Genomic DNA, 13,107 nt, shown 5'->3' with positions numbered 1-13,107 from the left:
AGCCTTTTTGCATGAAAATCAAATGGAGATTAGGCTTTGCAGAACAAGCTCGATCTAGATTGTATACAGTAATTTTGGCAAGGTTATTATTGAGGGATACTTATAAACAGTGGAATGCTTTGTGTTTGTGTATACATTATGTATGTGGGTGTGAGTAGTAGTAGGTGAGACACTGCTTATCCACCTCGGTGCCTTTAAACCATGTAGAACATCTGTTAATATTACAGTAATAATAATAGTGTTTCAAATGTTTTTTGTGGTCTGTTTAATTCACCAAACTGTATTTTTCTCCTGTCTTTTAGGATGCTGCAAAAAAAACAATTGGCAGGAGATCAAGCTAAGACATCTGACAGCCACTGACTTATGAGGAGTGTCACTCCTCTCTGCACATCACATCTGACCGTTGGTTGACCCTTTCACCAACGCCCAACACTTGTGAAGAAGCTCCCTTGTTGACACACCTCGTCGGCCGGGCAGAAGTGGCAGCATTCAATTACAAAACAACTGAATGGTGGCTAATCGTTGCCTGAAGCCGCTCACACATAAGTAGCAACATGCTGCCACAGTTCCCAAATGCCCTGTTGCACCTCTCGAAGTTAAATTAGAAAATTCTCAGAGATATTGTCCTTCTTGTGACGAAGCGGCAGCTGTCAAGACAAAAATAAGAAGTTCCACAGAAACCATACAGAACGAGACCAGCGATGCTTTGGCCCGTATTGTTCACTCTGCAAGCTGTGTGCACCAGCGTGTCACATGCCATGCAACATTACCCGGCGGCCTGGGGACACTATGACGTGTGCAAGTCCCAGATCTATACAGAGGAGGGCCTGGCGTGGGACTACATGGCCTGTCAGCCAGAAGCCACCGACATGACAAAGTACCTGCGAGTGGCCCTCGACCCCCCAAATATCACGTGTGGAGATCCGCCTGAAACGTACTGCGCTTTGGTGAGTCGTAACCTCGCCTGTCCCGTGATGGAGACAAATGAGGCTGTAGGCAGGATCACACAGCATACTGGGTCAGGGATAGAGAGCAGTGCATACAAGGCAACGAGCTGCCACTGCAGCAGAGATTCATTTGCACACCGGGTCTTGTGCATTAGGACACAAGTGCTAACATGCAGCAGCACAGTCACAAGTCAACATAAATGCACAAATCTTGGAGAAACAGGTGTAAAGATACATGCACACGCATACATGAGAAACATACGTGTACAGTACAAATACGCAACAGGTCACAGAGAGTGAATAACAATAACATCACATTTCTGAGCTCATCTGTCTGGTTTAGCTGAATTAAATGTGAAGTGTCATATTTCGGATAGTACTGAGGTTCATCCCAACACAATGTCACAAATGTCTTGTGTACATATCTAGTAAATTCTATGGAGCCACAGACAGGACAATTTTATAGATGGGAGATCAACCTTCTTTTGCAATCTCTTTGCGCTCCCTAGATAAATGTTGTACTCTCTCGCGCAAAACACCGCAAACAATTGCAGAATTTAAGTGTTGTTCCTTTGTCCTGCTCTTTAAATAAATGTATAAATATGCAGCATACTGTAATAACAATAGTGTGATATTGGATTTTGCCAACCACTCTGACATTCATGAGCACACATGTGAGTGCACGTACACAGTCGAACCACACATACACACACACACACACGCACACACGCACACACGCACACACATACACACGCACACACACAGGGGGATGATCAGCATTAACAGTGACAGGGTAATTGTACTGATGCAGTTATTATGCACTACATGCTTACCTCAATGTTCAGCGTTGTGGTTCAATTGGCCGTTATCAAACATTGTCAACAGTTCAACCCCAGGTTGCATTTGTTTAGAATCACACTCAAAGTAAAAGCAGGAGCCCATAGGCTTTAAAGTGCTTCATTAAAAGCTGTGTGCGTGCCCTCAGAGAGCTCCTGGAGTAAATATTTACCAATTAAAACGGGCATCTTTAAAAAGAGAGTTTTTATCCTCGCAGCTCCAGATGGCATTGGGACATTTAATGCCACTGTAGGATGAAAAAGGAGCCGGCCGCCAGTCGTGTGTGACGTTCTGTGAAGCTTTATATCAAAACGAACAGTGAAATCTCTATCAGCCCAGTAGATTATCCTAAATACGCAACATTAACATAACACAGGGAATATAAAGAGCAGAATAGAGACAGGGGGAGTCAAATTGGTGAGATTGGTACTTCATTTGACTGCATAAACTGTTGGCGGTTAAAAATGCTTTGTCACAACTTTGTCCATTTTAGTTTTTTTTGTTATAATTTCATATTCAGTATACTGCATACACATTGCCTACATTATTTTCATAATTTGTCTCTTCATACTGACTATATTTCTTTGTCAGGATATGTTGTAGTTACTGTTACACAATTCAATTATTACCTTTATAGATAAAACTACTTTGAGTAAATGTTTAAAACTGATTACTCACCAGTATTGTAGGTCAGTAGTTTAAGGAGACTAAGTCACTCACTGGTCACTTTCATTGAGTAATGCTTGCTTACCCATTGCCCTGTGTGGTTAGTGGCTGACTACATTTAAATAACCAAGTAGTTTTGCAGGACATTAGTTAAATAATTACATAATGGTAACAAAACATGAAAGTTCAGTCTACATTAATGTTGAAAGAGCGCTAAGCTGCAGGAGCAGAAGGCTACCAAATAATGTGTCTGTTGTTCTCGACACTGGTGCTTATCCTCATTATTCCAGCACTATAATAATATCGCTCACATGAATAGCTGATGCTACACACCCAGTAAGGTGCTGTCGGATTATTCAGCGTCTTTTGTTTCCACCTAAACTGTTAAATGTTAGCATTGCAATTATCAGCATGTTATGACACTGGCGTTAACATTTAGCTCACAGACAAACTGTGCCCCTAGCTAAGCCCCGCCCCCCCGTTGCCACTCTGTCAAGCTGTCAGAGCAACGCTGGATCCCACACTGTCAATACCTGCACTCTCTCCATAAACATTATCTAAATGAAGGAAATTAAGGAACAACAATGTTTCTAGGTCTTTATTCACTGTTCACAATCATTAAAAGGCAAAAGTGTGTATACATTCAGTGTACCTTCAGTAGCTAGTGTAGCATAGAAGTGCTAATGCTACTTAATGATGTGCAAATGTACTCTGCTAATGTTAGCCTCACCGGTTTTCACATAGAAACGTAACGTTTTAAAAACAGATATCTCCTTCCAACCTCTCTGGGTAACGAGTATCACTATTACACAACGTTTATATGAATAGCTTGAAATCCTCAAAAACAAAATGAAGAAAATCGGAAACAATTCAAATTTAGCTCACAGCAACGCTGCGCCTTAATTCGGCCTCAAAGACTCACTTTATAACTATTGTTAGTCTTATTTTCAATTATACTGAACTTCTCTCCTGGAACTGCCAAGCTACATCAAATAATAAAATGTGATTTTATTAACCCCCCCCCCAAAAAAAACGACTTTCATGTTACTCCCTGAAATGTTTTTTGAAAAGAATTTCATAGTAAAAGAAATTGTGATTGGAAGCTTATAGCGCATTATATAGTTTTAACAGTCAACAAAAAAAGACCAATTGTACTATTTGTGTTTTAGACAAAGATTATCCACCTGCCATAATAAGACATAGGTGATCCTGTTCATCTCATGGATAGAATATAACATTTCTCATCCCCAAACGTTCCACCGTGTATATTCAACCTTTGCCTTGACTCGACTAAAAGGTTATGGTTACGTGACTGTTCTGATGTCTGTATATCTGGATGTCAGGATGCCAGGATCACCTCTGACATAAATTTGAGGTCATCATTGTCCAGATGATCAAATACACCGGCTCCTCCAGCACTCGCTTAAACGGCTGTTGTGCGTTTGATCTGTTTACATTCTCGGCTGGCACAAAGGCAGACTGACACTGGTGACCTTATCCACCGGTGCTTCCTGAGAGTTTGTTGGAGATGAGAGCCGCATGCAAATGAGCTCTTTTAGTCAATCACCAAGTTGCCTGCAGTGAGCCTAGTCTAATCACTTTCCCCAGGAGTTGGTTTCCCTCGTAGCGGATGGTCAAAGAATTCCTGTTGGCTCATTGCCCATCCCTTCTCTGTCTTGTGCTTATGATTCCCATCTTTGTCGCTCAAGGATGTTTGTTTGTTTTTTTTGTCAAAAATAAGCTGTGCTGAATATAGTTATGGCACAGTCTTTTGCTCATGAAAAGGGCATTAATCATTCAAGAGTGGATTTATACATTAAGGTTTGAGGTTGTTTTCTTTTGGATGAAATATGGATAAATATACCCTTTTGGTTTTAGTTCTAATATACCAGGGCTGTTTTCTCCAGAATGTTTAGGGCAAGTGATAAAGGGAGTCCAGAATAAACAGTGTCTAGGACAGGTGTTCTGCATCACGGAGTTAGCCTTGTTTTTATTTTTAGCTGCAGGCCTTCAGGGGTTCTTCAAAATGTGTTGGTATTAAGGCTGTTCTCCTGTGGTGCACTGTGGCATTGTCACTCACTATCACTCAACAACGTTTTACGAGCTTTTTCAGCTAAGAGGCAGTGTGCAAGCTAAAACATTGAAATACATATGATGTAATTTAAGAGGAAGGCTGGATTAATAGCCATTCTTTTTCCAGAATTGTATAATATTTCAAAGTCGTGCATTCTGTTGTAACTAATGGAGAAAAAGTTTTTTTTCCATATTCAGCATTTTCATGGATTAATACAAATGATCCAATTAGACCCATTTCAATGGTTGTAGGCGAGACCATTAATACACTATCGCACCACATGCACCCTAATAGCTGTTAATGCAAAGAACGCCTGCTGAACGTCGTCTGCATCTGAAACCTCCCATGATAATTTTTTATATGGTTAACAGACACGACAGCATATTTAATGTCAGCACTTCTCCCTCTTTTAAATCCAAATCAGGTTGGCTTTGGTGGATTTAACGGTAATTCACAAAAGTAGCAGGCCATTACATCGTCTCTTCTTTAGAGAGAGAAGGTTTCATTTTCATGCAATTTAGAGTCAAACCAAATCCTTTGCGGTTGCCAAGTAATGGGCACGGGCGTATTTATTCCACAAAATGTAAATAAGCGTTTGGCAGATGGTTGCCCCAACATCTTGAAATTTTCACAATCTGAATCTGCTGGGTAAATACATTCTGTTTTGTTAAGCAGACCACCCTGACAAGCATTTCTAACTGAGACTGCCATGGTGGAGTAGTGTTTGGATTAGTACCCTGCTCATGAGAGAACTTTTCACCCAGTGGTTTGAAATGTGGCAGGGACAATCCACATTTGAGAGAAACTCTGTTCTCCAACAACATCTACAGGGATCTGGCAGTAGATCTAAATGAATGAATGTGACTTTTGAGTTAGACGTCATCAGCCCACACGCTCCACAGTATCTACAGCCCTGCTGATTCATCCGCGTTACGTTGGCAATTGTATAAACATTTGTGAGACTGATTCAGAAATGGTGCTTATTCCCAGCAACTCTGAGTCTAACTGGGTAGATTCTTGTAATTCCTCTGAACTTTATTCAGTTCTCTCAGAATGGATGAAAGGAGTTACGGCTGCCAGTTCACCACACAGCCCCCCTCTGAGGCTTAGGAAGGAAGACGAGACGAGAGCTCCCACTAAGCTGCTCGGAGACTGCCACGTTATTGACAGTCAATGCAGCAGACTTATCTTTGCTGGCAATGATGGGTCATTGTGAACTTTTAATCTGTGTCTTACATGCCCACAATAATTGACGTGATAGATGGAAGGAAGTATAACCGGAGACAAAAGTGTGTATCCTATGTGCCACGTCAGGACTGGGCGGTTTGGCAAAGATCGTCTATCACACTACAGGTCTTTCATATCGCGATAAAGACATATAACATAGCATGTTGTCTGGTAATTCAATAGATATTTTATATGAATTAACCACATGGTCTTGTACACCCCTGTGTAAACACTTGACAAAAGAAGAGTATTTTCCCATTTAACTAATAGATTTTTTGACAAAATTGTGGTTATTATCAATTTAGACAACTTGATTGTGTATCATGATGGGATTCCATTGAAAAAACGATAAATGATCATATTGAATTATCAATTATTATTGATTATTACCAATAAGACATGGGTACGGTTAGGCAAAGGTTGGGGTTTAGGTTAAATTCAAAAAATGTAAATGCATTCTATATTGTCCGTCTAGTCATTGTAGACATTTTTTTAACATTAACCAAGACCACAATCGCTCCCTTACCTTGAAGCTGCCCTAATAATCTTTATATCAACAATGGAAAAAATGACTACTGGTAATGTGAAAGTGGTATTTTCATGTCCATTCATTTAGTTTAAACCTGGTATTTCCGCACTGTTGAAGATAAACATTAGCCTACACTAATATTAGTATTACACTATTTGTAGAATTCGATTCCGGTGATTGCTTCCTAGGATGTTTCCGACGAGTGTAATCATGCGACTCAGTGTACAAAATGACACTCGGTACAGCCTATAGAACGTGGTAATTTGTTGTGATTAACCAACTTCGAGGTTTCTCTCAGCTCTATGGAACCTATAAGCATCTTTCAGCTCATTGTTTAGGTTTACTTTACTACAACTTTAATGTGTTGGTTCCCTCGGGAGTTAGTGGAGCAAAAAGAGAGAGAGAGTGAAGATTGGACTTAAATTCATTGGATAGTCAGTAACACAACTGCAAATATGTGTTACCGTTGCGCTGTGTCTGATGGATGCGTATATAGGCAACTGTTTGCTAATCCTATTTGTCATGTCAACTCTATACGGTAATAATTAGTCTTTGTTGTGTTCCGCTTTTTTACTGCCTCCAAGAGACGACTTACTGAAGTGCTTCAAGTTGCCAAAACATAACCTTAACGCTTATTCATTTTTAAGTAAAACGTTGTCAGTGACAGTATACAAGCTGAGTTCTTACCGTAGCGGGCCAGGGCCTTAGGTGCACGTCATCCCCTCTCTCTCCCCTGCCTCCAAGCTATCTATTTAAGAAAGCAGAAATGGCAACAAAACTTTGAAATGCATTGTGAGGGACAGTGAATATCCGATAAAATATATCTGCTGATGCGAACTGGTCACATGAACTTTTAGGATACAGGTTTGAGTTCCCTAAAAGTGTCGAAGTAGCCAACTTATCTGTTTTTGAGCCTACAGATAAGCCCAAAATCAGTCCCTTTTCCATTCATTCACAGACAATACGTAGTTTACTCTTCAGTGAGAAGTCAATTGAGATTTCTCATGAATTGTCATCATTTTGTGTCATCACTGACATGTAAAGTGAACCTACAATGTATGCGACGTTAGCAGAAAGTAGCGTAGTGTACACTACTTTTCCCATTCTGTTGAGGACTTTTTAAAGGGCATTTTACAGCACATACATCAGAATTCTGAGACTCCAATGAAATGGCAGATAGTTATTATATATGATGGGAAGTGATTTCTGACATGTCTGTGACAAACAAGTCTGAGCATCTCGAGTTAAATGACCGAGCAGTTCAGAGGTCACACCAGAAACTGCCTCTTTGATCCCTACACCCTTCCTTCTTTTTTTTTTTGGGGACAGGAAACAGTTGGAGCGTTTAGCTTCCTGTCAACCGTGTGCCCTTGACTGTGTTCTGAACTGGCCCTGCCCAGCACATCATCACTGCACCACTGCGTACCAAGACACCGAGATGACATGCAACATGTCCCCTGACTCCAGGAGAGAGAGAGAGGGGGGGGGGGGGGGGAGTCATCATTTATTCTTTCACTCGCCTGCCACCTCTTTTGTCTCCTGGCTTTTTAATTTCCCTGTCCCTTGTTTTCTGTCAGCTGATGATGCATAATATCCATGCCTTGTTCGAACATGTGGGGGTTGGATGCTCCATATGAGGCGAGCACCTGACAGATAGAGATATGTCGGCATTCTTCCCTGGGATCTGTGACATGTTAATTCTTAGAGGGTTGTAAATACAAACACAGATGAATTATGCATGGTGATACAAAAGAAAGTGATGGGCTTTGTGGCTCGATGAGACAGAGACTATTCTGAATAGGTTTACGATTGAATGCATGTTTGATGTCCCAAATGGAGCCCCAATATGCATTCATTTTTATTTTACAAAGTCTAAGCAGACAACATACTTGTGAAAAGCCAGTTTGGAATATTTTTTGCAGATGTATGTAGGAATATAATTGCTTTCTTAGCACAAATGATAAGAACAGCTGGTTTCTTTTTCTTGCTGTAAACTGAACTGATCAGACTTTTACTAATTTAGTCTGATATACATATACAGTACATTAATTAAATTCTCGAATATCCATAGTGAGACTATTTTTATAAACAGTGCTCATTCTGTGAAACAGATTGTTAAGTTGTATATTGTATTTGCAACCTTCACTGTCGTATGATTAAACCAAGCTGCGAGCTGCGTGGCAGCTGGTCAAACCTTTATGGACTTTGATGTTATGTTGGCTCACTGTGTTTGATATGATGCAGTAAAACTTGCTTCATATGTTTCCATTGAACACAGCTGGGGTCGAGGCACATTTGGTTCAAGCCAGGCAAAGATAACCAAACACGCTTTTTCATTATGACATGGTTAAAAACAACATCGATTTATTTTCCCTCGCAGTGTTTCAGAGCTGTGGCACCTCCCCTAACATCAGAGGAACGTTTTGTTTTTTTAAAGATTAGGTTTTTTAGATTCAAAAGGAAACAAGCAGAACAATTACATTGCATATCAAAGGCCAGATATTTATATTTACGTATGACTGAAATTATTGTTTAAACTGTCTAGAAACAACATTGATAACAGGGCGACGATCCAGATTTGTACATTCGTTGTACATTCACTTTATTTAGGTTATTTAGGGCTGCATGTTTTAGTGTGTCAGAGAAAAAAAAAATGTTTCAAGTTGGGAAAAGTAAAGAGAAACAACCCAATCAGTGACATTAGGTGGTAAAAAAATCACATCTGCATTGCAGGCAGAAGATTGATAATCATCTGTTGGACACATGTTTTACCAAAAGCATCGAGTTCAATGTAGCGATTGACCAGATGGACTTGTATCATCAGTGCGATCTTCCTGTTACTTGCATTAGATGTGAGGCTGCAGATTTTATAAAAACACAGGGCATCTTGTGAATATTGTATATTGAATTGAATATTGTAATACACAGATTCTTTCTACCTGATTGAAAACCAAACATTGTATGCTCATCTCACCAAACCACACGGTCTGTGATTGCTCACTCCAAAGTAAGGTCCTATAGTCTTATTTGAGGGACCAACCTTCTCTTTAGGGCACTCACTATTTAGGAGTCAGTTGGTATTTTAGGTAGTTTCAATTTGTTTACTTCCTGTGTAAGAAAAAAAAAAAGCTAGTCTTGACAAAATTACCTAAAATAAGGATTTCCAATTAACATAAAGATAAAATATTTCAAAACAGAAAATTGGGACACTGTTCGTCCGTGATTTAGACAGTTTGTATTTGTACACACAAAGTTTGCCAAATGCAGTTTTAAGTTTACATGTGAAAATCAGCCGACTGAAAGTGAATTGACTGCATCCCTACTTTTCATCTCTTTTTGAATTCTAGATGAACAAACTTTACTCCAGACATTAAATCTTGTTTTTTCCCTTTAGGTTTGAATTTTTAAACAGGATGACAAAGTCGAATTTCATTAGCATTTTGTCCTTGGGGACCCAAATTGCAGGAGATAAGACGGTATTTGGGAATGATTCAAAGGATATTCTCTTACTTCACGCTATGACTCAGCTTCCTTTCATCCAGTAGTCCAACCACATTTAACTAATTTGCTGTAGACTCACATGCAAACGCATTTTTGCCGCTTGCCTGGCTGAGGTATACTGTAATACAAGCATAAATGTTTCATTAGTGAATGAGCATGTTTCTCTTACACTTAAACTATTTGTTATTTCAGCGTGTCTCAATACCAGCGAGACAGTAGTTCTTTGAGCGCTTTAGATGAAGTGCTTTCCGAGGGATTACGTTGATGTGGTGACCCGTGTGCCTCGGCTGGTTTGAGATGGACTCTCTACCTCAGAGTGCTTCCTGTCCCTCCTGTTTTGCCGAGTCCATCTCAGCTCTGCTACCTTTTCAATATAGAAATAAGTGAGTAACAAGACCGTCCACGCTGTCATTTTAAAAATAAAAGGGAATTTCTACACCATTGAATTGAATACTTTGAGTCCTCCCTCAATGCGTGTACACCCATTCAGCATCTCTTTATGCCCGACAAGCTGAATGGGATTCTTGTAAAAGATACAGTAATTGAATTGCTCCAAAGCTATTTGGCAGGCTGGCTCTCTGTTGCTGCCCAAAAAAGAAAAAAAAAAAAAATCAACTTGGTTCACCCATCTGTCAAAGGTTTTTTTTTTTTTTCTTAGCAGGGAAGTGCATGTGCATGTGAAGGACTTCCCCTCACGCAAGACCTATCATTTTGGCCAGACTGAGACGTGTCAAGCCATCAAGCAGTTCTCTCATGGGAGAGGAACGCTTTGAAAGCTTTTAACCTCAAAGTCTGTGTTGGTGGCAATGCAGCTGTGTTAAAACGAGAGCCTTTTTTTAAAAAAAGGATACATTCACCTATTTAACATGAAACACAGCAGAACCTCTTCCTGAATGTGAAACATGAGCTGGAATACGATAATGACGAGGATACTGTAGTGTAGGGTAACACGAATCTGTAGTGTCTCTTGCAGTGGCCAAGTGTTGCGTAGTGAAATCTAAGGCTCTGAAAACAGATAGAAACTTGATTTTCACAGTCTATAATAAGGATGGCATGTGACTGTTTTGCAATACATATTCCATGACACAGAGAATCACTATTTTAAAATATAGTTTTCCTCTCATATGCTAATTTTCTTTCTTCTCAAGAGCTGGAGCCAAGACATGAAAACGAGTTGAAGCAGAGTTGCAGATTTTAACCGATACATGAATAGAAATGCAAAATTGACAACTAGTGATTTATATTGGAATAATTGCCCTTTGCCGAGTGCTTTCTGTGCAGTGTCTCCGGCAGTAGAGTGCCAAAGTGAAAGCCGAAGTTGCTTGTTCCAGAAGTACAATCACCTCTTTAAAAGTCACATTGACATTTCATTGACGCAAAAAACTAGAAAGCCGGTCTACAAAAAAATAAATTAATAACCAAAAAAATATTGCAATGAATATGAAGTGTGTGTGTATGTACATAGATGGAACTGGGTTATCACTAACCAACGCTGCAGGAAGACACAGCCAATTATGCATTCCCCCTTTCTCTCTCATTCTTTTTGTAATTCTATTATCATTATCATCATCATTATTGTTGTTGTTGTTATTAATATTACTATTGTTATCAGTATTGTTAATATTATTAAAACTATTAGTCAAAATATTATTATTATTATTCACCACTCTCGCCGATTGCCCCTCTATTCTTACGTGCACACAAACACACACAAAAGAATCACACAATAGACTGCATGGCACTTTCTATAATACACACGCCCCACAAAACGATCAAACTTTAGCTTTTTCTCTTTTAGACTGTACCTAATGCATGTTTTGCTCTGTAAGCGTTAATCCTGTCATGTCACCCAATGTACTAAGTTCGGTCTTGTCTTATTGTCTCACGTCTTGTTTCACTGAATATTGATCATTTGAAGGGAAAAAAAGAAATCCAGTCTTGGAACATTATTTTACTCAATCGTCTGTTGTGTGGGTCACTTAATACATCTAGGATGGTAGTTTTCTAGATGTGTAATATGTATATTTAGTATTTTAATGGCTGAAGACCATTGAACAAGCACCAGATCAAACGTCATAACTCAACAAATTTGCAGTGGGGCAGCAGCCAGTTTAGACATGTATGTATGTATGTATGTTAAAAATATATTTTACTTTCTTGAAATCACAAAGCTTACACTTTCAGATAGCAAGTGCTGCAGAGGCTAATTTATCTCAGAATATGGAGGGGAAACCACAGGAACATTTTATTTTTTCAGAAAGGTTAATGAAAAGAATACTCAATGGGTAGATGTCTATTTAAATAGCCAAGTTATATCCTTCCCCCTGTTTCCAGTCTTTATGCTAAGCTAGGCTTAATACATCCCAGATGCAGCTCTTAACACGCAGACATGAGATTGATCTCATCTTAATCTTGGAAAGAAATTGCAAATAAGCGTATTTCCCAAACTGTTGAACTATGCCTTGAAGGTGTTACTGTAATACGTGCTGCACATCACCTTTGCACTGTGTTCCCTCTAGAATTCCCCTAGAAGTCAAAATGAAAAGTCAAAATGTTTTTATGAAAAGGTCAAGCGTGGCAGATTTTTATGTTTTTTGTATTAATTTACATTTTTTTTTATTTGAGAAATCACGAGCGGAGTCAAAGGGGCAAGAGAGAAATAATGGCGAGATTACAGGTAACTGTTGTGACCCACCTCCCCTTAGGAAACCCAGTCATCATGTTGTCAAGCCGTATCGATCTCTGAGAAAGACGTAAAGAGACTGTGCTGTAGTTAGGGAGAGGGAGAGAGGCAGGGATGAAGGTGCAGACGGGAAGAATGCCCGTATCCAAAAGTGACTGGTGGGATTTTATCATGCTCAGTGAAAGGGTGACATTTCAGCAATGCTTTATTTCTCACTTTGGCATTTCAAATTAATAAAAGCCTCTAATAACTATGCAGATTGAAAAGATGGAGGACGAGTTGACACACTATGAGCTAACACACTGATGAACAATGCCGCAATTTCACTCTCGCTGTCTCTGACTCTTTCTTTCGCTCTCTCAATTTCATCCCAGTTTCTATCAATTTCTCGGCGATGACCCCTGAATCTCATTGTAAATGTGTGTCCTCTGATTCTCTTCTCACTGAGAGAGCACTTAGAACCCCTCAGCGGCACACTGATGTGTTTTAAAGCTGCTTGTATGAAAGTCAAAATCAATAATGCAATGATTTTAGAATAGTTTATCAGTGTTGTTAGGAAAAATGGCATTCTGGGGTAACAGATGGATAACACTTTCATTCTCTGTATGGCCTAATAGGAGTGAAAAAGAAGAATTATGAAATT

The 13,107-nt window shown here is 39.5% G+C and overlaps 1 protein-coding gene across 1 annotated transcript in view; it reads left to right on the top strand.

The window, feature by feature from the left end:
• Positions 1-701: 701 nt before the first annotated feature.
• Positions 702-13,107, top strand: part of LOC306706293 (netrin-G1-like) — a gene marked incomplete at both ends in the record, with an annotated part of 50,130 nt that continues 37,724 nt past the window's right edge. The window contains one exon of the mRNA XM_079173305.1: positions 702-947. Within this exon, the coding sequence (XP_079029431.1) occupies positions 702-947 (246 nt within the window). The remainder of the gene's footprint in view (positions 948-13,107) is intronic.

The sequence above is a fragment of the Pholis gunnellus genome, assembly GCF_910591455.1.
Source record: "Pholis gunnellus genome assembly, chromosome: 14".
NCBI lineage: Eukaryota > Metazoa > Chordata > Actinopteri > Perciformes > Pholidae > Pholis > Pholis gunnellus.
The sequence above is the reverse complement of the archived record's forward strand: the minus strand, read 5'-3'. Positions and strand labels throughout refer to the sequence as shown.